The sequence below is a fragment of the Ipomoea nil genome, unplaced genomic scaffold (genome assembly GCF_001879475.1).
Source record: "Ipomoea nil cultivar Tokyo-kokei standard unplaced genomic scaffold, Asagao_1.1 scaffold2704, whole genome shotgun sequence".
Classification (NCBI taxonomy): domain Eukaryota; kingdom Viridiplantae; phylum Streptophyta; class Magnoliopsida; order Solanales; family Convolvulaceae; genus Ipomoea; species Ipomoea nil.
The window spans coordinates 3,634,433-3,657,606 of NW_017619132.1; the positions used below are offsets into that span (position 1 = coordinate 3,634,433).

Consider the following 23,174-nt stretch of genomic DNA (forward strand, 5'->3'; position numbering starts at 1 on the left):
TATAAAAACATATATTGTATTTGGTCGCCTCATTAAAAACCTTAACTTAAGAAAACCCTGTGGGAAAAACTTAGTTAAGGGAAAAAGAGTACAACCATAAGCCTTCAGGGCGCAAACCGCATAATCTTCAGGATTTTGGGGTTTGTCCATTTAAGCAATTATTTTGCAACTTTTCCTCATTGTCATTACTATATCATACTCATGCCTCGTTAAAAACCACACTAGAAAACCCAATGGGAGAAAACTAGTGAGGAAAAGAGTACATGATATTTATGTATTTATGTGTTGCAAATAGTGCGCAATTGTTAGTCTTTTATGACTTAATCTTCAGGATTTTACGTTCAATGTTCAATCTTCCGGATTGATTCGAGTAAATGTACTTCCAGTCTCCCCCTGAAGATAACAATCTTCAAGTTCTACATATATTTCAAATTTTGAAGAGATGGATTGGACAAATCTTCTGGATTGTCACTTAGAGTAGTGTACAATAATCTTATGGCTCTTCTAGAGCTAATATAACATTTGTGCAACACAAGTGTTATTGTCCTCATTTTGAACATTTAGGGAAATTCATTGTATAACCAGTTTGGACTTGGCATTGCGGGGATCAAACAAAACAGCCAGTACCCAAGTAGCCTATTAAAACCGTATCATGGTTTCTTACATAAATGTCATGTCTTTGTATCTCGAAGATACCGGAGGATATGTTAATCATTATTCAAGTACTTCATTTGTAGGGGGAGCACTAGATTTTGCTAGCAATTTTATCGCAAATATGTTGCGGTTATGGAACTTCTGGTTCTATAATGGTGCTCCAATGATAATGAAGTAAGGGACTTCGAGTCCAAAAAGGTTCCTTATCTACTTCAAGAGATTAGGCAACCTTTAGTTTGATAAAACATGACACTTATATGCATATAGACATATGAAAAAGCATTTTTAGATGTAGGCTGACTGGTGTATATAAAAAAAAACTGTAAAGAAAAACTCGATCTTCAAGTCGAGATAAAACTTATAGCTTTCACAAGCTTTTTGTTTCAAAAGTCTCAGTCTTTAAACATGAACTGACATCATCAAGCTCTTTATATCTTTCATTGATGTTTACACCATCAATCTTGACTGAGATAATAAATAATAAATAAGTTCATTATCAACCCTTTATCGAGCACACAATGGTACATATTATTCCTTCAATGAGGATATTAACTCCATTCGCAACCCTTTAAAGAGTAGATAATGACACATAATAATACTTAAAAATGAGAATTATGAATCCATCAGGGATTTCTCAAGATAAATTTAACTGCATATCTAAATTTATTATTCTGCCAATTGTATTATGTAGCGGAACTTAATGCCATTTACCGTGGGAGATTATATTTGATTAAAATCAATTAAGGGTCTCTGCGTGAACCCATAGGCTACAAACTCGCTTTATCACCTCATTATTCTTATTTCTCTTTCATGCACACACCCATTTGTAACCTTCAGGGTTAACACTCAAATGGTGTATTGTTATAAAGAGAATTTATTCATTTTAGCGAGTCGAGCTATGCCTTAATTGCTCCTTTATATATTAAATAGTCATGGCCCTTCTGGTGCTTAACTCTGGATCCAGATTATATAACGAGCAATTTGTAATAGCAATTGTGTTGTCGACAACTATAACTTTTTTGTAAAACTCCCATATTTGTAAAAGTAATGGCAATTTCTAAAACAACCAGATTCTAAACATTTCCCAAAGATATTTTGATCTGGTCGTTCCGCATCCCTAGTATTACGTTTGTTTGGTGCACCTATAAGTCTTACCAGGGTTTTTCGTCATCTGGACGAATGTCTGCAGGACATAATTATTCAAACTATTTCAAGAGTGACAATATTTCTTTACTAGATCTAGTATTATGATTCATATCTCTTTCACCGATAGGTCTCCTACACTTCTGGTGTCAAGGAGTATCAATAGATATGTTTGGTCCAAGGATATAGGACCTAGTCACTTCTTTTATGATCATTATGATCAATAGATGTATTCGGCAGATTATTTGCTAAAATCGCAAATAGATTATCTTTTGAACTTCCAGTTCAATCTAACTAGTACATGGATTTAAATAATGAAGATGTTTTTATCCTTATGAAATTTCTTGGCATTCCAAAAAGCTACGGAGTAGTATATTATCTCCCCCTAATGCCGAGAAACAATCTTCATTAGGAATGCAGTCAACGTACCCAATTATATGTATTGATCCCCTATCATGGGCTTTCTGTATTTAATCAATAGACGGAGGTTTCTTTGATAGCCCTTTTAGAGGTACGTTGTGGTGGTGATATAAAATAGACTGCGCAAATAAAATAACGCAAATAGGAAAATGTTACTTCTGAAATCACGTACTAGGTGAAAAAGGGGGTATAGCAATCCTTGAGGGATTGATTTGTGATATGCATTGAGTTAGACTTGGATAAAAAGAATTTGACTCATAGTAACGTCAAACAATCCTTCGGGGATTGATGGGATAGGCTGACCATTTTTGGTCAAGAATTCATTGTCAAGATTCATCCTAAAAGGATGACTTAGAGAATTAAAATCCTTAATCTACCTTCAGGGCAAATAAATATACAAAATAATGAGGGCTATAAATTTAAATATCATATGCCCAAATCTCATGTCAAAAAGTTTCTATAGCAGAAACTAGCACTGTAAACATGCCATAGCCTTTAACTATTATCACATGCAAGCTAAGGTTTAGCAACGACAGGTGCAACCTAACCATATTGAGAATTCATGCTATTTTCCCACTTATAAGTTGGGTGATAAATCTCAATAGCTATGGCCTATAGCAAATCATAAATTGCCAACAAGATAAATAACAAAATCTCTTATGTGAACATAATCAAGAGATTATATGCTAAATGTTGTCAATTAAAGAGAAGCACATGCAACATGTGATATAATTGTCCCTTATGTCTTGGACACCAAACACTCAACTGAGTCATGCACATCCATTAAATAAAGAATATCATGTTTGGTACACACAAGGCATGACATGACAAGAGATATTGTTTATTAATTCATAAATTAGAAAAATGAGAGAAGTACCGTTCGCCGAATAATAATGAGCACATGTTCGCTGCCAGGCCCATTCATTCCTATTTCGGGGCGTCAAAAACAGCACTTTTCCAAGCAAACTCTCATTTTATTTCATAGTTTCATATCTCAGCATGAAAACATCACAAAATAGCAAGATATACAAGCTGAAAACGGCAGAAAATTTTCAGAATTTTGACCTGGATTGCAGAATTTTCTGGGGGAAAAAGGTAACACATTTTGACACAAAATTTGGCAGATATGTAGTTCAGTAAGTCTAGAACGTACATAAAAATTTTCATTTCAATCCAAGGTGTGAAAGTATTTTTTCTGAAATTTTTCACAACATTGCTCCAGGCAGAAAAATAATTGGCAGCACACTGCCAAAACTTTACAAATTTTTCTGGAATAACCAAAGCATATTTTTAACAAAATATTTTTACAGACATCAAATATCACGAGTCTAGGTTCTCCAGAAAAAATTTCATGCCAAAAGGAGTTCAACAAGTATTTTTCACGAATTTAATTTTCAAACTGCGCCGGTCAGAATTTTCAGGCAGTGATTACTATGTGTAAAAAAAAATCACAACTTGTTTGCTTCAGGCAAACCAACATGATGTGAGTCAATATTGACTTTTGGAGAGTAGCATAGCATTAGAAATAGAAGTTGCAAACTTCATTCATGAGTCATTAGTCACCTTAAAGATCAATCCACATTCAGGGTCTTCCAGACCTTATTAAAAAAATAGCCCAATGACCAAACACTTAGCATAATTTTGTCATGTACTACTACTGGAGTACAATACGACCATTGACAATAAGACCCGCATACACCAAATATCCTTCAGGGATTGACTTAGGGTCTATAAATCCTTTTAGATCAAATATCTATAATCGAGGGTTGGGGCAAGATAACGGGTGACAAATAAAAATAGTGCTCTTGATTTACCTTCTAGGCAAAACTATATTTAGAATTCAGACTATGACCACTTGTTGATTAAAACGATCCTTCAAGGATTGTCCCATAATAAACAGTGGCTTTGATTTGCCATCCGGGCAAAGCTTCTAGTAAGATTTATAATAAATCTTAAAATATATGGCGTATAGCAAACAATTGCTACCATCAAGAGCAAATCAGTAAATGCTCTTTTGTGATGACTCACATCCTGTAAGGCATGAGATAGCAATTTGTGACACAACAAAAATTTGACACTTGACAACAAGTGCACCGACCATACAATGTATTTGGTGGTCACATCAAGAAAGTGTCACAATATTATGTATTTTAATTAAGCTCTCTAATTCTATGCATGCGCATCGACGGGATGCAAAAGCATATGGCATAAGCTACAAGAATTATTAGGAATATTTTATTATTCCAAAAACAGCCCACAATATAATTGAGAGAAAAAATGGGTATCAAGATAATGCTTAAGAACGATCCACTATATGGTATATTTGCATTCAGATATGAAAGAATCGTTCAAGCAGAAGCATGCTCGAAGGCATGGAATAGAGATTGAATATTCATTGTATGAGGTCATGGTTAAGGTGGTGACGAAGAAAAATGAGCGGTATTGCCTTCTGGGCCTCAATACTCGTAGATGCCTCTTTGATGGTGTTTGGCAGTTTTATAGATGCAAGATATATTCCGACATCAAACACCCAAATAAAGAAATTTCTTTCATTGAGTGCGAGCTCAGTGAATTCTCTTTTTTCAAGAGCAACTATTTTCTACCGGAAATAGTTTTAATGAGGACCAAGGAAAAAACATATTTTATAAAAAAAATATGGGACTTAGGATTTTTATGTAAGAAGGGTTCAAAAATAAATATGGTCCATTTATTTTAAAGGTGGTCCAATCCAAATCCTAAGTAGGAATTAACGCTTCTGGCGTTGTTTTTTTTTTTTTTTTTTTTTTAGGAATAAAAGCAAAAATCATCCGTAAACAACGCGAAATTAATAACGCTTCTGGCGTTATGGAGCTTGTATTTACGCAAACGGTTTCGATAAAACGAAGAGACCTCCGCCAACCGCCATTATTGATCGCCGCCCTTGCCGCAGACCACCACCGGTCGTCAGTAACGCGGCCACGATCTTCGTAATAGCCGCCGCTCGCCTCTACCGCGGCCACCCATAGGGCCATCCTCACAGCCCACCATGCGATGATGGTGCAGATCAGAAAAACATGGGGGACGATCGGCCGAAAAAAAACGGGATCTATTTTTGTCCCTCTCCGATCACTTCTAAAAACAGGGGCTGGACTGCTGGACAGCCGTCGCAAAAAAATAGCCGCCCCATGCCGCCGCTGCAACACCTCCGACGTGGCTCAGATGACAGGCGCGACGGCGATGGAGGGGGAAGAAAGGTATGAAAAAAACTCATTCTAAACAATTTCTCATTGTACTAAACGAATTATCATACCAAAAATAATTAATCAATCATATTTTTCATGCCAGTATGTAAAAAATAGTGTATATATTGAAAGCAATACAATTTTTCCGGAAAAAAAAAATATATCATATGCAAAATTCCAGACTTAGTACATCTAGCAACTAGAATTTTAGATATTGCAAGAAAAATTGTACGCATATTTGATATGAAGTCACGTATAAGCATAGGCCAAAAAATTTTGGTTCCTCATCAAATATTCATCAACATCAATATTTTTGGTTCATTGCTACGAAATATATGTATTTGCACAGTAAACTTATTCATTCATGATATACATATTCACAGTAAGTATATACTTACGAATGCAGAAGTATATTATCAAAAATATATAATCATATGATCAAGTTTTCATAAATTCAAAAATGCATAAAGCATAAACACATATGATTTTGAGGCATCCGGAAAATAATAAGGCATAAAAAACTCATAAAAGTTACCGTTCACCTGGATTGAGCGTGCTGATAACGTGTTGTATTGCAAGTTTGTTTGCATGCCTTTAGCTCGTGAAGAACAGTAAGAACAAGAAGAAGAGTAGAGACAAAATAGATGGTTTCTTATTCCTTTATACCACACCCCTGATCATTACATTAGAATGACATATATATAATAACAAGTGTAACGGAATACAATAATGGAGACATAAAGGAAACCGTTACACAATAATGTCCACAATCATTACTATTTATAACGATATTGTTTTGGGATTGTACGTCTTGGTGCACGATATAATTTGTCCTTAATTTGTCATATTAAATCCGTTTCAAAATTGGGCCAGTGTATAATGAAGCCCAAAGAAAAGCCTTATTTTCATTTTTTCAATCGTTATGCGTTGGACCCGTGTCCAGCATAGGCACTGTTATCTCTTTTTTTTTTTTTTTTTTTTTTTTTGTTTAATTTCAGACCGCTTTGTTATAGGAGTATATATTCATAATTTTATTACTATATTATTAATAACTGTACATTCATAACTCCATAACTGTACGTTCATAACTCTATAACTGTACATTCATAACTCCATAACTGTACATTCATAACTCTATAATTGTACATTTATAATTTTCGAAGCTCTATGTTCACAATTTTAGAGCTCTATGTTCATAATTTTATCACTATATGTTCATAATTGTAAGTTCATAATGTTAGAGTTCTTTGTTCATAATTCGATCAATAACTGTACATTCATAATTCCATAACTGTAGATTCATAATCTCATAACTGTAGATTCATAACTCCATAACTGTAGATTCATAACTCCATAACTGTACATTCATAATCTTCGAAGCTCTATATTCACAATTTTAAAGCTCCATGGTCATAATTTTATCACTATATATGTTCATAATTGTAAGTTCATAATGTTAGAGCTCTGTGTTCATAATTTCATAATTGCATAACTGTACATTCATAACGGCATAACTGTACATTCATAATCAAAAAAAAAAAAAAATAACGCCGTTAACGGCAAAACGCGCGTAATTTTTTTTTTAACTAAATGACGCGTTTTTTTTTAAAACCGACGTCGTTTTGGGCCCGTGTCCACAATTCACTGTGGACACGGGTCCAGGGCATAATTTGTCCATTTTTTCCGCTCCCTTCATCTTCGTCTTCCTTGACTTCCTTTCATCCAAAATTTCAAAAAAGAGCCAAAAAAGCGACGTTTGGGAAATCGATTTTCCCTCCAAATTTCAAAACCGCAACACTTCCTCTGCACGTTTCCATGGCTTTCCACGCTCTATATAACCCTAAATCAAACTCCCCGTTATCCACACAAATTCACGCATTGACATTCATTGCGATCACATACATCAGTTGACTGCACGATATGTCTGGCGCGTTCAAGCATCGGGTTTCTGTACCCGACCCGTCGCGGAGAGCGGGCATGAATCCTCAGCAGCTGCTCTCAGGTGGAGAAGTGCACGTGATTATTGGCCCCATGTTCGCCGGCAAGACTACCGCCCTTCTCCGCCGTGTCAAATATGAGTCCAACATCGGCAGGTACCTCTTCGTATTTCCAATTTTGAATACTGTTTGGTATTCCCGCGATGATCAGTTTTAATATTCTTCTTAAGCAAAGGAAAAGTGTTAAATGAGTCACTCAAGTTATATTTCTGTGCAATTGGGTAATTGCAGTTAAAAATTGTACAATTGAACCATCAAACAATGTAAATATGTGCAATTGTGATTTTCAAATGTTTTTGGATCTTATTGCTTACATGATATGTATTAAAACTCTCTCTTTCCTTTGCAATACTAGTTGAGAGGGAAAAAATGAACTGTTTTAACTCAAATTATATTAAAAGAAAAAAAGGAAGTAATCTGTAATTGTTTGTGGGAATCAGAGAAGTTGTGATGATAAAGTCGAGCAAGGATACGAGGTATGCAGTTGATGCGGTTGTCACACACGATGGCGCTAAATTCCCCTGCTGGGCATTGCCAGATCTCTCTTCATTCAAGCAAGCTTTAGGGATAGAAGCTTATGAAAAGGTATCATTTTTAGGCCAATGGTTCTGAAAAATCTATAAATTAAGTTGTTTTCCATTATTTCATGTATGTATTTACTATTTACAGTCCTTTTGTGTGTCCCCTAATCTGCCCCATGTGTTGACAGGTGGATGTGATTGGTATTGATGAAGCCCAGTTCTTTGGTGATCTTTACGATTTCTGCTGTGAGGCTGCTGACACTGATGGGAAGACTGTGGTTGTTGCTGGCCTAGATGGTGACTATTTAAGGAGGAGTTTTGGCTCAGTTCTTGACATAATTCCAATTGCTGACACTGTTACAAAGTTGACTGCCAGATGTGAACTGTGTGGCAGAAAGGCATTTTTCACCTATAGGAAGACTGAAGAGAAAGAGACAGAGCTAATTGGTGGTTGTGATATGTATATGCCTGTTTGTAGAGAGCATTATGTCAATGGGAATTCTGCCATGCAAGCCACAAAGAAGATTCAGGGTGACCTTATTGCAGAGGCAGCTTCATCAGTTGCTCAATGATATTTCCAGCATGTATTGTACCTAGTTTACAAGTTTTATTCTATGAAAATGCTCTATCAAGTATTTCCTAATATGTGTGAAGATAAATTATGACAGATTATGTTTGTTGTACTCCATATATCTTGATTTTATTGAAAGAAGAAAAGAATGGAGTATAATTCTTGGTGTTCAATGAATAATTAATCACTTGTATTTCCTTGCCCATAAGGGGCTAAATTCCCTCCCTACAATCTGTTTGGTAGGACAGTGAAGAGTAAATCACTGTGATTTAGTGGGGTATTAAGTGGAAGGATTGGTACAGATGATCACAGTTTGGTTTGAATTGAAAACTGGGAAAAAAAGATGGAAAGGCATGGATTAGTGGGAATAGATTTTACAAAATAAAATAAAGTTTGAATTTGTAGTTCTTAAAAGGTTCCGGTTCTAGTTTATCATTTCTTGGAATTGTGAACCATCGGAACTCGAATTGAACTGCAATCATATCTAAGGATTAGTATTTGGTGCCCACCACATTAGGTGTAATCCAGAATCTACCATCCAAGAATCAATTGAGTTGTCCATGCGGGCATGTTGGATTCTATTTCCTTATATCTGAGTGGTTGTGAATTATGTCATGTAATCTTTGGTTTTGTACTTTTGTGACAGCAAATGATCCTAAACAAAGGTTGTCATTAGACACAGTAGATCAAATGACTGCTTATTCTGATATTACTTGCCATTTACATGATTAAGTTCTTCAAACATTCAATTACCAACTTACATGCATGAAAACTGTAGTTCAACAAGCTACAATTTCTTCTGTTTAATACCCGAGGCACTTGTCCTTCTTGACTTGACTCTGCCAAAAGAACTAATTCTCCTTAAAACTTTCAGTAATCTCGTGGCATACCCTCTATGGGATGCAAAATTCACAGATCCTATGCAGTTAGCCATGTGAACAATGGGCTTCCTCTTCCTGCTCGGAGTCCTTCCTTCGAGACCAAATGGTCTCACGTGTTGAGAATTTTCTTTCTTTGCAGGTGGCGCTGTTTTCTTTGATATGTGTTGCAGCTCGAGGGTTCGTTTCAAGGACTGGAGCTCCTGTTCGAGGTTCTGGATTCTGAAGCTTGTTGATTCGTAATCCTTCTTTGAGAGTTCGGACTTGTCTTTCTGCAGCAAGAACCCTAGTGGTCTGCTGCTCCTTTCACTTCTGTCGATGCAGGGACTTTCTTCCAGGTTTTGGCTTCTGGGATTTGTGTATCTTGAGCTTGAAATGCTGCCAGAGAACTCTCCGCCGTTCGTATATCGAAATGAGTCTGAACATTCTTTGAATGCCTGTTGGGTGTTGAGCTGCTGAACAAATAGAGCCTGGACAATGAGCCTCAGAGGCATCAGCTCATTCTGTACTGCTTCAATGCACACTTCTTGTGACAGTTTCTGGCAATTCAGGTACTTGCATACTTGCCATTTCTCATCTTGTGATATGCTTGGATGTGCCTAAAATAAGTTGAAACGAAACACATGAAAATGGCATATGAAAGGGATTGCTGGACTTGGCCTTTCAGGCCAAGTCCAGCACCACCTGGTGGGCCAGGGGTTGTTGGACGAAGACCTGAAGGGCCAAGTCCAACACCCTACTTGATCTTAACAAATGGTATCAGAGCAGGGTTCGAGTCTCGGACTTACCACAAGAAATGTGTCGAGGGCTCTGTAGAGGTGATCATGAGATTGCCGGGAGGACAAGGGCAAGGTTTCTATGAGCTCCATGAATCTTTTTGAAGTGACTTGTGGATCGACGGCTATCTTGGTTAGATATGCATCCCATAGCTCAGCCACCGCGGAGTTTCTCGGGGAAGGGGTAGTGGGGTTTAACTCCATGTTGAAGGCTGTTGCTGCATATATGGAAAAGATCCTTTTCATAGTTTCCAACTCATTATTTGGTAGCAGAAAGTCCTCCACCTGAGCTAAATGCAACTGGGAGGCAATCTGATGCTGCAGTTTTTCTCTACTGTCATTTGTCAAACCGGCCTCGAGGGATCTGGAGAGCAAGGAGAAGTAGAAACCAACTGGGATCAGCTTACTTGCCTTCTCCCCCATTGGCAACAAATCAAGAATCCCTTTTAGGGTCATCTTTATTGTGTCATCTTGAACTCGAGATATCACCCATTCGTTCGCGTAGAAAAGGATGATGGGACTAACATATTTCTCCTTCATGCCTTGTCTCCTCAGTGATGCTATTACTCTCTTGAAGAACGGGAACTGCAAAGCAATGAGATCCTTAATCCACAAATCCTGTCTGAGAATCTGTTTTAGTACTGTCTGGTCCTGGCAGCTCCAAGCCACAGTAGCCAGTGCCTCCAGTGTGACAATGGGGTGATCCCGTCTCCTCTCGGGGTCGAGAATCTCCATGCACGCCATGAACGCCAGAGACTCGATGCAGCGGCTCACGATCAGCAAATCCTCGGCCCCCGGGAGCAAGGACTGGCACCTCTGCAGGACTACCAGAGTGTCGTCCCAGCGCTGCAGCACGACCTGGTTCAGATAAATGTCGAAACGCTCGCACAGATTGCCCGGGCTGTGGGCTTCTGTCATCTCGAGAAACTCGGCTGCACACCTCAGGGTTGCCACGTTGAACGGGTCGATTAGCGTGGGAGATCCATAGATGAAGAGGGCTATTGCCTCAAATGTCTCTGGCCCTCCAGGGAAATCATCTGGCAGCTCAACCTCTTCTGATTCATTCAGTTTCTTCTTAAAGTACCCACTCTTTGATAACAGCAGATGCTAAAAAGTAAAAATCAAGAAATTAAATATACAAAATTATGATGATCTTATTAGTTATTAGCATACTCACCTTGTGCAGATTATAAGTTCTATTAGCAAAGTGAACACGAACAGAAACCGGCAATCCAGTTTGTTGGCTCCTGAGACAAAGCCATTAGTTTCAGAAAGGTTGCATATAATAATTGACCTTAAAGATTCAGAAAAAGCAAATGGAAATTGTACCAAGAAATGATCTTGATCTTGAGGAGGGCTGCAACATTGGGAGATGAACGAGGACTTGAGAGGCCCACAGGTCCTTTTGGGGTGGAAATGATGGCATCCATTAGAGCTCAGCTTAGCTGACTTATGGTGGATGTTCTTCTAATGGCAGATTGACAGTAAATGCAGGCAGGGGGTCAGATAGACAGAATTAAGTAGTAATAAACATTTGGTGCTGTACTATAATTCTCAGTTAGCATAAATGTTTGCAACACATGGAAGAATATTTAACATTTTTTGTTACTAAAACAAAAATCCAGACAATACTAATCTTAAAGTCTATAAAGAAAGAAAATTGAAATGCAACCGATGCAAAAATCCAGACAATACTAATCTTAAAGTCTATAAAGAAAGAAAATTGAAATGCAACCGATGACCTATCCCTACCCTGCAATCTAGAGTTGTTAGCAAAACAAAGTTATTATCGACTTATCGTGCCAAAACTATTAACTTTTTTATTGATTAATTAGTTGAGTTATGACGGATTTAAGATATTTTTGATTTATAGAAACACTCGTAGTCACTACTTGTGAAGTCTGTCTTGTGACCCTAATCAATAAAAGATTACAATAAGGTGAACTAGCCCAAGTTGTTCATATTTGACCAGCTCAAACCAAGAATGTTCATACTAACTACTAAGTCAACTATTAACTAACTTGGCTAGGATTGCTCGGATTTGAGATTTCTTTTGGCCGTTTTGGGACAATAAGAGAAATTTGCAGCTACTACTAATTGACTAGCTCAAACCAAGAATGTCCATACTAAGTCAATTGTTGACTAACTTGGCTAGGATTGCTTGGATTTGAGATTTCTTTTGGGACAACAAGAGAAATTTACAGTTACTACTCGAGGGTCTACACTAAGTAAGTCTTAATCATAATTGGTAAAAATACCAAATGACCAATAAATTACTTTCATTAAAAGTTAAATTTGTAATTTTATAATTACTAAGTGAGTCATGTATATATAGAATAAAGAGTTTGGTTGAGTGGGTGTTATTGTTTGTGATGGTTGGTCAAAGTCGCAGGCGCACGGGTGGGACTCAAAAACCTATTTTTAAGGCTGGAAAGAGGGCATTGAATCTTGAGAGTTTGAAACTCCATTTCTGCTTCGGCCTTTGGACAATAGAAACACGTGCAAAACCATCTTTTCACAAATTTAATCCCCAGAAAAATAGATTGTTTAATACTTCAAATTCAATAGTAGTGCTGAATTTCAAGGTTTGGAGATTTTGGTAATACGAAACCAATTTTCAATGGCGTAATCTTTGGTTTAGGTTGGTGCACGAAACTCTAACTGCTGTATCGTGTTCGACTATGCCTTCTCGCCTTTTCGCTGCCTTTGCCCACTCTCCCGGGTTTGCTTAGCTTGCCTCATCGATTGCCACCTATTTGCTTGCTACTTCAACTCTAAGTCTTATATGTAACATCACTTTTAAGAGAATTGTCTCATATATAGAAATCTTAAGTTAAAATTTTGAAAAGGAAATACTCTTTTTCTCTCCTATTTTCCCTCCAAACATTCACCTTATAATGTGATTAAAGTACCTACGAAGTCCCTGTACTATAGCGTTTTGTTCAATTTAGTCCTTATACTTTTATTTTGTTTAATTTAGTCCTTGTACTTTCAAAAGTAGTGCAATTAAGGACAATAGTTAACGATGTTAATATTATCGTTAACTTAGGTTACGTGGCACTGATGATATTTATATTCCTACTCATATATTACTTTATAAATATTTAAAATCTATCATTTTACCACCAATATATTAAATTAGTATGTCCAAAATAAATAATTACGACCATGTTCGTAATGAGATTTAGACAATTGTCCTTAGTTTTACCACTTTTTAAAATAGAGGGACTAAATTGAACATAATAAAGGTACAAGGACTAAATTGAACAAAACACTATAGTACAGGGACTTCATAGGTACTTTGACCTGTGATTTTTATTTATTGGTTGACTTCACTACTAATAAAAAATAAATGTAACTATCAATAAGATAATGTCACATTAGGAAGGAAAGTTATTAAAGAAAACAAAGGAGGAGTTTATAGCATTTTTTTTTTTAAATTATTCATATATCGGAAATCATATCACAATATATCTAAGGTAGGGGATGCCTAAGTTTTTTTTTTTTTTTTAGGGAAGGGGATGCCTAAGTTTAACTGAGTTATATTTTGATTTATTAAAAAACTCGTAGTTATTACTCCATCAAGTGAAGATTCTAGCATAAAAATGACTACAATAATGTAAATCAGCCTAGACTGTTCATAATTAACTTGCTCAAACTATAAAAATCAATAAACTCCCACAGAGACTCAAACTTATTAGAACTTTGTGGTTATCAAATTAACTTTTTGATTTGTGGTCGTCTATGCCACTTAGTTACATTTTTACTAGTGTTATCTTGCAAAGTTGAAGTATATATATATTATTTCAAAAAAAGTGATGAAATGGATGGGTGTCTTGGAAAAGAGGAAGAGTGTTTAGGAATGAAGTAAAACGCGGAGTACTAGGTAGTCTAAGTATGGTAATTAGTGAAAGAGTGGAAAAAAGGGGATGGGATCGGAGATGAAGTGCAGCACAAGTATGACGTTGTTTGTAACGAAAGATAACGCCCAAAACGGCACGGCTTCTCGATAAATGCCATTTTCTTGACTATTTTGCTTGCTCACTACCGGCAAATCCCCAAATCCCCATACTATATTACTCTCTATTATATATGCATTTATACTTGTTCTATTCACCATGCATAGTATAATATTACAGGGCGTTTAGTTGGAGGGATTTTAAATTCCCTTCCCACTTAATTCCCACCTAATTCCAAAGGCCATTAAATTCCGTAGTTTGGTTGGAGGGAATTACAATTCCATGGAATTGCAATTCCCCCATTTTCATGGAATTAAAATCCCATGTCCCCCCCCCCCCCGGTATTTTAATTCCTGGGAAAAAAAGATAGTGATGAGTCAAAATTACCCCTTCCTTTTTTAACTTAAAATTAATGTCTAACAACAATAATGGACATTTTTGACTTTATACTACTTATTCCCTTTCAATTCCCATGTATACCAAACATTGGAAATCCTAAACCCAGTAATTCTATTCCTGTCAACCAAACACTGGAATTTAAATTCTCACTTTATTCCCAGTAATTCAACTCCCATGGAATTACAATTCCTTTCCCACATAATTCCCCCCTTCCAACCAAACGCCCTGTTAGTATTATTTGATGAACTTCTAAATACCCGTACAATTTTAGAATTATTATTAGTTCTTGGAGTATTACTAAGTTCTTAATTGTATTTTTTTTTATAGTATTACTGACTCAGCCAACCTCCGATGGTACGCTGGCAGCGGCGTGCATGCGGATGAAGTGCCACTTCGATGTTGGTTACGATTCGGCAACCGGGCAGGCGACCTACGGGGCAGTCTTACTTGATCACGATGGTATTTTCAGAGCGGCAGCCAATGGGAAGCTCCCGGGGTGTTTTTCCCCTCTTATGGCGGAAGCACTAGCATGCAAAGAGGTCTTGTCCTGGCTTAAGGACCGAAACGAGGACGAGGTGGATATTCTTACGGATTGCCTCGTATTGGAAAATGCGGTTCGTTCAATTGCTACGCCGAATTTATCTTATGTTGGAATTGTGGTTGAACAATGTAGGGTAGCTATCAATAGTTTCGTTTACTGTTCGCTCAGTTTTATTACTAGAACTCTCAATTTACATGCGCATACTCTCGCTAGATTAGTCTATGATCAGGATCACCCTATGTATTGTGATTTAATCCCTCCTGACTCTATCGTTCAGTTTTTTATTTAATATATTGGTTACACCATTTTTCAAAAAAAAAAAAAAAAAAAAGTTCTTAGGGCATCCTCAATAGTTAGGGATTTTACCCAGGATAATTCTATTTACACCACCTATTTTACTATTTGCACCACCTACAATAGTATTACTGACTCTATTATATTGTAGTATATGTTTAACTATACAATTGTAATTATTTTTTATAACATATTTATAATAATTTTATTTATATCTCATTTAATTTAGCATAGTATGATGTTTAATATAGAGTTAATTTTCAAAATAGTCATCCGACTATAGCATTTTCTTAAATTGGTTCATTGACTTTAATTGCAACTAAAGTGGTCCTCCAACTATTAAATTTTAAGCCAAAATGGTCATCCATTAACTTTGGCGTGAAGTAGGTGTTAAATTGAATGGTAAAACGGATAATTTCATATTTTACACTCCAATTTAGGTTCCGTTTGGAAAGCAAGAAAATGATTTTTGGAAAATAAGTTCCGTTCTGGTGTTTGGCTGCACAACGGAAACTGTCTTTTTGTGTATGGTTCATTTTTCGGAAAATGAGCAGAAAAATGAACAGAATTGTATGCTTCATTTTCCAATTAAAATAGACATACTTTGAGAATCAATTTCTCATTCACCTATTATCCGTTTTGAACGTATAATATATTATAAATTTCGTGAATTAGGGCCAAAAAAAAAAAAAAAAAAAACCCCCGCAAAATAGCGGGCCTAACGGGCCTGGCCCGCTAAGACCAGCGGGTTGGCCCTAATAAAAATAAATAAATAAATATATAAATAATATATATATATATATATATATATATATATATATATATATATATAAACTTTTTAAAATGTAATTTTTTTTTTAATTTTTTAATATGACAAAATAAATATTATTTGAAGATTTTACTTTTTTTTTGGAACTTTGAATTAATATTAATTTTTGTCAGACTTTAAAGTTAGATTTCAAATTCACAATGTTAATATTTGTAGACATTACTTAATTTTTTTTTTAACTTTGAATTAAAAAAAAAACAAAAAAAAAAAACAAAAAAAAAAACAAAAAACAAAACATGGGTCAGTTTGTGGGCTTGCCAACCCGTATGGGGCGGGCTACGGTTGCTTGAACCTTAGCCCATGGGCTTGGTAGGTCGACCCGCAAAAGCCCGCTAGAAATTAGGCTCGACAAATTTTGCATGTGCATCCCTTGGAAAATGGTTTTCCCCCAAAAAAAGGAGAAGTCATTTTCTTTTGAGTAAGACATCATTTTCCTCCCTCTTGCCAAACACCGGAAATCCGAAAAACATTTTTTAGAAGTCATTTTTCGAGTTTCCAAACGCACCCTTAATGAATATGCGACTACCTTTCAGCAGTCTGCGCATGTTTTTCTTCAAATTAGGTTTTTGTTCTCATCAATTTACGATCAAAATGTGGGATAATCAACTAGAATGCCAGAAAAGTTCATCTTCAACTTCATCTACAAACTTCACAAGGCAAAGATTTCACAATGGAGCATACAAACATCATGGACTATTGAAAATCCCAATCGGAGATTTTGAGTTTGTAGAGGAAGCAATGTTAGTCAAAATTGTTATCTTTTTATTTTTTATTTTTATTATTAATTTTGCGGTTTAATGTTTATAATTTATGTTTACAGGGAATGGTTGGATATGAATTTCAAAAATGGTTTGACCCCCCAATGTGTTATTGATCAAAGAAGATAATTACCGAATTATTAAAGCGAATTAATCGAAACGAGCAATAAATTGAGAGGTTATGTGTAATTGTCGACGATGTAGCTCTCCCAAGAACCTGTAACTGTGGCAACAGAATATGGTTTAGGTTTAGCTTTAGATTCATATGTTTTGTGGTAATTGTAGTAACAATGTTTAGATTCATAGTGAAATTTTTACTTTAAAAAGTTTGTAAATAAAGTTGAAGATAAACTTATTTGATTTGTTAGTTGATTATCTCACATTTTGATAACATATTTAAGTCATTTTGTATATTAATCGCTAACATTAACAATTAATTTTACTAAATATCTTTTTAGAAATCGCGGATTCAATTCTTTAGTCAAAACCATAATCACAATCCGCTAACACTCAATTGCCAAGCAATGCCAATATTTTGTGCAATGCGCGATTCCACGAGTAGTTTAAAAAGCATTTTCTTTTGAGAAAAGGGTCAAATAGGCCCCTAAACTTTACCCCAAAGGTCAATTAGCCCCCTAAACTTTATAAAAGTACAATTAAACCCTTAAACATTTTAAATTGGGTCAATGAAGCCCAAAAACCGGTAAATGACCTGTTATTACAGGTCATTTGAATTCCGGCAACAAATTCCGACGACCGGGGAAAAAAATCCGGTCACCGGCGACAAATCCCGGCCGCCGGTCGTCTTCCAGAGAAGACGACCGGACGACCGCCTTCTCCAATGGAGAAGACGGCCAGATCTGGCCGTTCTTCTTCTCCACTAGAGAAGGCGACTGTCCAGTCGTCTTCTCCGGAAGACAACCGGCAGTAGGGATATGTCGCCGGTGACCGGATTTTTTTCCCCGGTCGTCGGAATTTGTTGCCGGAATTCAAATGACCTGTAATAACAGGTCATTTACCAGTTTTTAGGCTTCGTTGACCTAATTTGACATGTTTAAGGATTTAATTGCACTTTTATAAAATTTAAGGGGCTAATTGACCTTTTGGGTAAAGTTTAGGGGCCTATTTGACCCTTCTCTCTTTTCTTTTTTTAATATCTAACTCTAGCTTTGGTACTTTCACTAATTTGCCCCCAAAGTTTTGGATATTGCAATTTAACCACAAATGTATATTGCAATGTGCAAATCGCCCCAACTTTGATACTTTGCCCCCAAAGATTTGGATATTTCAATTTAACCCCAAAAGTATATTGCAATGTGCAAATCGCCCCTTCATATTATACAGCCGGATGAACGAATGTCATCGACTTCACTGTGTTGAATAGGGGACATCGAAACACAGATCTTCAGTAGTTTCACACTCTAAGATCACCCGCAGACTTGATTATGGCCAACGATGAAAGCTGCAAGAAGTATGGGGTCCCAGTCTACGGAGCTGCCTGGGTTCCACCTGGCGCCATCAGATCTGCTCCCAAACCGCCGCCAGAGGGAGATGGTGACGATAAGGACGCCGCCGACAAGTCGCCTCTGATCGCCACCCACAACTACGTCGTCATGGCTGGAGGGGGCGGCGAAGGGAATAGTGGTATCCCCAATGCTATCCTTCTAGCTCGATTCGATTTCGATTCCAGCTTTCTCTCCGATCTGCCTGTGAGTTCCAAATTGTGATAATAGTTCCATTTCATTCTCGCTTGTCGATATGCTTTCTGTTCAAAATTGCCGTTATCTGTCGCATCTGTGCTCCATTGATTTACGTATGCAAATGTATGTGTACTGAAAATCACCATTGCTTTTGCTATGAATAATGAGATGAAAATGAGCAATTGAAAGGGGAGGAAAGGGAAGGGAATTGCAGAAGAAACACTGGTGTTTAATGTTTATTGAAGAAGGGGGAAGGAACCGTGAGAGTGCAGGGAGCTGTTATATCAACTTGACTCATTTCTACATGACTACATATATTCACCATTATCCATTCCTAGACATGATGCCTTGATTGCCTTCATCCCATTTATGAATCAATTCCCATATCCTAAGCATAACAACCTAAACTAAACCAGAAATGCAGAAAGCTGCCCTTGTGGCATAAGGGGAAATAATATGAAATTGAAATGGTTGTTGACTACTTGGCTGGTTAGTTTCATGGAAATGGCTTACACTTGTATTTGCTGTAACTCATCCGCGGTCTCTATTTTAATATGGAGTAAACTAAGTTTTACTACTAAGGAAACCGAAACCTGAAAAACTGGAAAACATTTCTTTGAAAAATATTTCAACTCTAAAATCTTCGAAGTTTGTTATTGATATGAATACATTGAGACAGAAAAAAATAACATAATCCTTTTTATTATTATTATTATTTTTTTTACAGATTGTATTATTCTTCAAATTAAGTGTTGAAGGATAATTTATTTCTGGGCTTGAGTCATTGCAGTTCTTTTATGTTACACTAGAATGAAAGAAATTTCACCATAAGAACATAGTTATATGGATAACTCTTGCTTTGCTTTTAATGATAATTTGAAATACAAAAATAGCAAAACTATGTGATGGAAACTGAAAGGTTTTTACTGACACAGAAGAATAGTTTGAAGGAATACCTTAAATTGCTGGCTTCTTGAAATCTTAGGTGTGTTTCTTTTTCTGTTTGCTTAACTATTTATTAGTTGTTGAATAATGGCTTTGGAAAGGACTTGAAGGTACATGATCCTAAATTTTGTTTATGAGGAAGAATTTTGATATTAAGTCTATGAACTGTATTTCCATTAAGGTGGCAAGGCTTGGAACTGGCAGTGATCTGCCTTACAGGATGACTGTCCACCCTGGGGGAGAAGGTCTTATTTGTTCCTTACCAAAGAGTTGCAGGTAAACTTTCATTATTATTTATGATAAAGCATTTACATGTATGGAAAGGAGTTTGAGTGATTTTGACTTTAGCATCTTAACTTAGTGTTACTTTTTAACTAAAGAAGAAAAAAACTTCTTACTCTAGTATAGTGAAAGGAAAATCTACATAACTTGCACTTACTCTGTCCCGTGCACTTTTGGTATATGCTGATATGTAATAACTGATTTATACAGTGATACACCGTATACTTTTAACTCTTTCAACCTTTGAACTTCCAAACTGCATATACTTTTTTTTTGGGTGAATTTTTAGACCATATTACTTAATCTGTTTTTTTTCCCCTTTGTAGTTGGTTTGAGTGGGATGCAGGCAGTGACACAGATGATGGTGCTTTAAGTGTGAAGTTATCTGAGAGATTACTTAAGCAATTGGAAGACGTTGGACAGCAATTAGCACTAACATTTAACAATGAGGGTTCTCTACTTGCTGTTGGTGGTGAGGTAAATGTCTTCATTTCTACTGCTTTAAAGTGTAATGGTTCACAACATTTCCTGTTATTTTTTCAATGCAGCTAAAAAATTTTAGTAAAACAAAAACATGGTTTTCTTGATTATTGCTTTTTATGCAGAACAGGATGGCAAGCTGAGAGTTTTCAAATGGCCTAGCATGGAAATTATTATTGATGAGGCCAATGCCCATTCTTGTGTAAAAGATTTAGATTTCAGGTTCATAGTGGTTACTTTTTATTATTGATTTCATACTAGATTACTATCAATACCTTTAAGGCCTTTAAGTTGTACAATCTATTTGGCTTTTGATTGGATTGATTTGATTATCTCTGCAGCCCTGATGGGAAATTTCTTGTATCTGCTGGAAGTGGCCCTTGTAGGGTTTGGAATGTCTCAACATCTGCATCAGTGGCTTCTTTGCAGAAGGAAAATGTAAGATTTCAATCTTCATTTGCACACCTTGGTGTTCAAAAACTTGTCACTCTATGTATTGGAATAATTAAATGTCTCTATCTCAAATAGCTTGGATGTCCCCTTTTTAATGCCCCTATGTTAATTTATAACTTTTTGTCTTGGAGTAGTCTACTATTGATTGCAGAAGTTTGCTTCTTCATGTGCCCTTTATTTCTTTAAACTTTTATTTTATTTGATGAGTGCACAATAGTGCAGTGTTCAGCATGTGTCACATCCCTACTTTCTTTAATATATACCTTCCGGTGCCATCTGGAAGATCTATTTTCTCTTAGAATGTTTCCAATTTTTTCCTTCAACTTGTAAAGTATGTATTGGCTTCATTTTTATATTTCTGGAATACTCCAAAATTGTGTCAATACATCCCAGGTTTTTCTTATTTATTTGACTGAATCATGGTACATTGGTCATCCCATGAACTTGCTGGTTAGTTTGCCGCTTAAATTACCTGTATTCCAGTAGTCCTCTGACAATATGTGTTTTCCTAAAACCAGGACGAGATTTTAGGCTTTTGTAGGTTCTCACGAAGTAGTGACAATAACCAAGCACTCTATGTCACTGCAATGCAAGGTAGATATGTAACATTGGGTGTTTCCTCACTTCTGTTTTCACTGAGTTTATCAATAAACATCTAGGAAGAATTGTGAAGTGTTGTGTAACCATATGATGTGTTCATCCACATGTAGGAAAAGGAGGAAGTATTGTGAAGTGGAGCACTGCTTCATGGAATAGGATGAGCTCAAAATGGGTTTCCCGTGACCCAATTTCAGCTTTTAATGTTTCAGCTGATGGGAAGCTCCTAGCAATGTAAGACTTTGGGCAAAATTCCCACCCTGAGTTTTGTATGTTTCTATGTAATGGCAATATGGCATCACTGTTCTATACAAATAACTATAGATGAATTCTGTTAAGAAATAATGAGTTGCAGGGTCCAACAGGTAGCAAAAAGCCAATCTATATAAGCAAGAGACGAGATCAATAGAACAATAGATAAGATAGATTGATAACAACATGATTACTTGAGTCTGAATTCCAAACTCTTCTATTTTAGAATGGGTGATGATTATGAAGCTAAGGCTTTTCAATTAATTTTGAACTTTGCCGTTATTGTAGCTCGGATGTCATGTAAGACATCTTATCCACTTTAGTTGTATTAGTGCCCTTCATATGGCTATTATGGTGCTTTAATTTTGAAATTTGCCCACATAGTAGTGACTTTCTGTTTCTACAATTACAAGAAAAAGCACCAAAGAAGGAAAGAAGCATTGGTGTTTGGGTATGCTAAAGAGTAACGATGATATCTAGTGCTAGATATTACCTTATGTTCTAGACTTATTTGGATATCTATATATGTTGAACAGATTGATTTATTTTACCTAATTACCTATGGTTGATTTACTGCACAGTGGGACCATTCAAGGAGATGTTCTTATCTTGAGTTCCAACTTACAAGTACTAACCACTGTTAAGAAAGCACATCTTGGTCTCGTGACTACGTTGAAGTTCTCCGACGATTCGAGGTTCTGATAACTTACTACATTGCACCATCTTTTATTCGGAGGTTTTGCATACACCTGCATTCTCCAACATGCCTAACAAATGATCCGTGTGGTTTCTGTAGGGCTTTGCTCTCTACCTCATTGGATTCAAGTGTAAGGGTGACAGTTATCAAGGACAAGTCCGATAAAAAAGGTATGTAGTTCCCTTCAACTCCAATCAAATAAGCTGTAGTTTCATGGCATTAATCTGCAAATTTTGTACATTCACCTTTACAGGATTCAACTTGTGGATCATTCTTTTAATTATTCTAATGGCGATAGCTGTATATTATGCGAAACGCGAAGGGAAACTCTCATTGCCGCTCGATTTTCCAATCAAGTTTTGAAGTATCGAAATTTACCTCAGATCTGCAATTTGATAATTTTCAATTAATGCCTGTTTTGTAGACTGGACCTAGGTTCTGGATTTGGTGGAACTGATCACCAAACACTGTAATCTGTTTTGTTTTTGTACATAGTTTTTAGATGAATGGTTTCCCTCTCTTAGAAATAAAACTCCGAGACCAGAACGTCATGCTCTTAGAGTGTACGTATCAGTAACAGTTATTATACCGATATATTGATATTGATGTTACATACATTGACTTTGATAAAATCGTATGAATGTCATTATACCAGGATTTGAACATTTTACCTTGAATATTAATTTTTGGATTATGATATGAATATTCCTAATTTCGAAAATGATAACTTTGGCTTACTTACCAACTCACCGAGCATGGTGAGTTTGATCAACTACTTTCACCTTGTCTGGTAGCTTAGACTTAGAC

The 23,174-nt window shown here is 36.2% G+C and overlaps 3 protein-coding genes across 4 annotated transcripts; 2 read left to right on the plus strand and 1 right to left on the minus strand.

The window, feature by feature from the left end:
* Nucleotides 1-7,270: 7,270 nt before the first annotated feature.
* Nucleotides 7,271-8,700, plus strand: LOC109155769 (thymidine kinase-like). 2 transcript variants are annotated; one of them, XM_019303417.1, is made up of 4 exons: nt 7,271-7,531; nt 7,876-8,020; nt 8,145-8,560; nt 8,625-8,636. In XM_019303417.1, exons 1-3 carry the CDS (start codon nt 7,359-7,361, stop codon nt 8,526-8,528), a joined length of 702 nt encoding a protein of 233 aa, XP_019158962.1. In that variant the 5' UTR covers nt 7,271-7,358; the 3' UTR covers nt 8,529-8,560; nt 8,625-8,636. The 2 variants fall into 2 exon arrangements, with proteins under 2 accessions (XP_019158962.1, XP_019158961.1); XM_019303416.1 differs by having other exon boundaries at nt 7,272-7,531; nt 8,145-8,700.
* Nucleotides 8,701-9,211: 511 nt separating this feature from the next.
* On the minus strand, nt 9,212-11,753 carry LOC109155770 (BTB/POZ domain-containing protein At5g48130). Its single transcript, XM_019303418.1, has 4 exons — nt 11,511-11,753; nt 11,359-11,428; nt 10,194-11,288; nt 9,212-10,004 (listed from the first exon to the last, which is right to left on the minus strand). The coding sequence occupies exons 1-4, from the start codon at nt 11,609-11,611 to the stop codon at nt 9,315-9,317; spliced, it is 1,956 nt and encodes a 651-aa protein (XP_019158963.1). The 5' UTR covers nt 11,612-11,753; the 3' UTR covers nt 9,212-9,314.
* Nucleotides 11,754-18,301: 6,548 nt separating this feature from the next.
* LOC109156186 (SEC12-like protein 2) lies at nt 18,302-23,035 on the plus strand. Its single transcript, XM_019304062.1, has 10 exons — nt 18,302-18,670; nt 19,788-19,882; nt 20,215-20,365; nt 20,499-20,590; nt 20,710-20,806; nt 21,340-21,415; nt 21,532-21,652; nt 22,252-22,365; nt 22,467-22,537; nt 22,621-23,035. Exons 1-10 carry the CDS (start codon nt 18,407-18,409, stop codon nt 22,728-22,730), a joined length of 1,191 nt encoding a protein of 396 aa, XP_019159607.1. The 5' UTR covers nt 18,302-18,406; the 3' UTR covers nt 22,731-23,035.
* The last annotated feature ends 139 nt before the right edge of the window (nt 23,036-23,174 follow it).

What these genes read in the sequence shown, in the direction of transcription:
- LOC109155770 (XM_019303418.1), bottom strand. Translation starts at nt 11,611, where the DNA reads ATGGATGCCATCATTTCCACCCCAAAAGGACCTGTGGGCCTCTCAAGT. An exon ending in AAGATCAAGATCATTTCTTG is followed by an intron (nt 11,429 to 11,510) that starts GTACAATTTCCA and finishes GCTTTGTCTCAG; the next exon opens with GAGCCAACAAACTGGATTGC. An exon ending in CCCTCGACACATTTCTTGTG is followed by an intron (nt 10,005 to 10,193) that starts GTAAGTCCGAGA and finishes AACTTATTTTAG; the next exon opens with GCACATCCAAGCATATCACA.
- LOC109155769 (XM_019303417.1), top strand. Translation starts at nt 7,359, where the DNA reads ATGTCTGGCGCGTTCAAGCATCGGGTTTCTGTACCCGACCCGTCGCGG. An exon ending in TATGAGTCCAACATCGGCAG is followed by an intron (nt 7,532 to 7,875) that starts GTACCTCTTCGT and finishes TGTGGGAATCAG; the next exon opens with AGAAGTTGTGATGATAAAGT. An exon ending in GGATAGAAGCTTATGAAAAG is followed by an intron (nt 8,021 to 8,144) that starts GTATCATTTTTA and finishes ATGTGTTGACAG; the next exon opens with GTGGATGTGATTGGTATTGA.
- LOC109156186 (XM_019304062.1), top strand. Translation starts at nt 18,407, where the DNA reads ATGGCCAACGATGAAAGCTGCAAGAAGTATGGGGTCCCAGTCTACGGA. An exon ending in TACTTGCTGTTGGTGGTGAG is followed by an intron (nt 20,366 to 20,498) that starts GTAAATGTCTTC and finishes TATGCAGAACAG; the next exon opens with GATGGCAAGCTGAGAGTTTT. An exon ending in CTATGTCACTGCAATGCAAG is followed by an intron (nt 21,416 to 21,531) that starts GTAGATATGTAA and finishes ATCCACATGTAG; the next exon opens with GAAAAGGAGGAAGTATTGTG.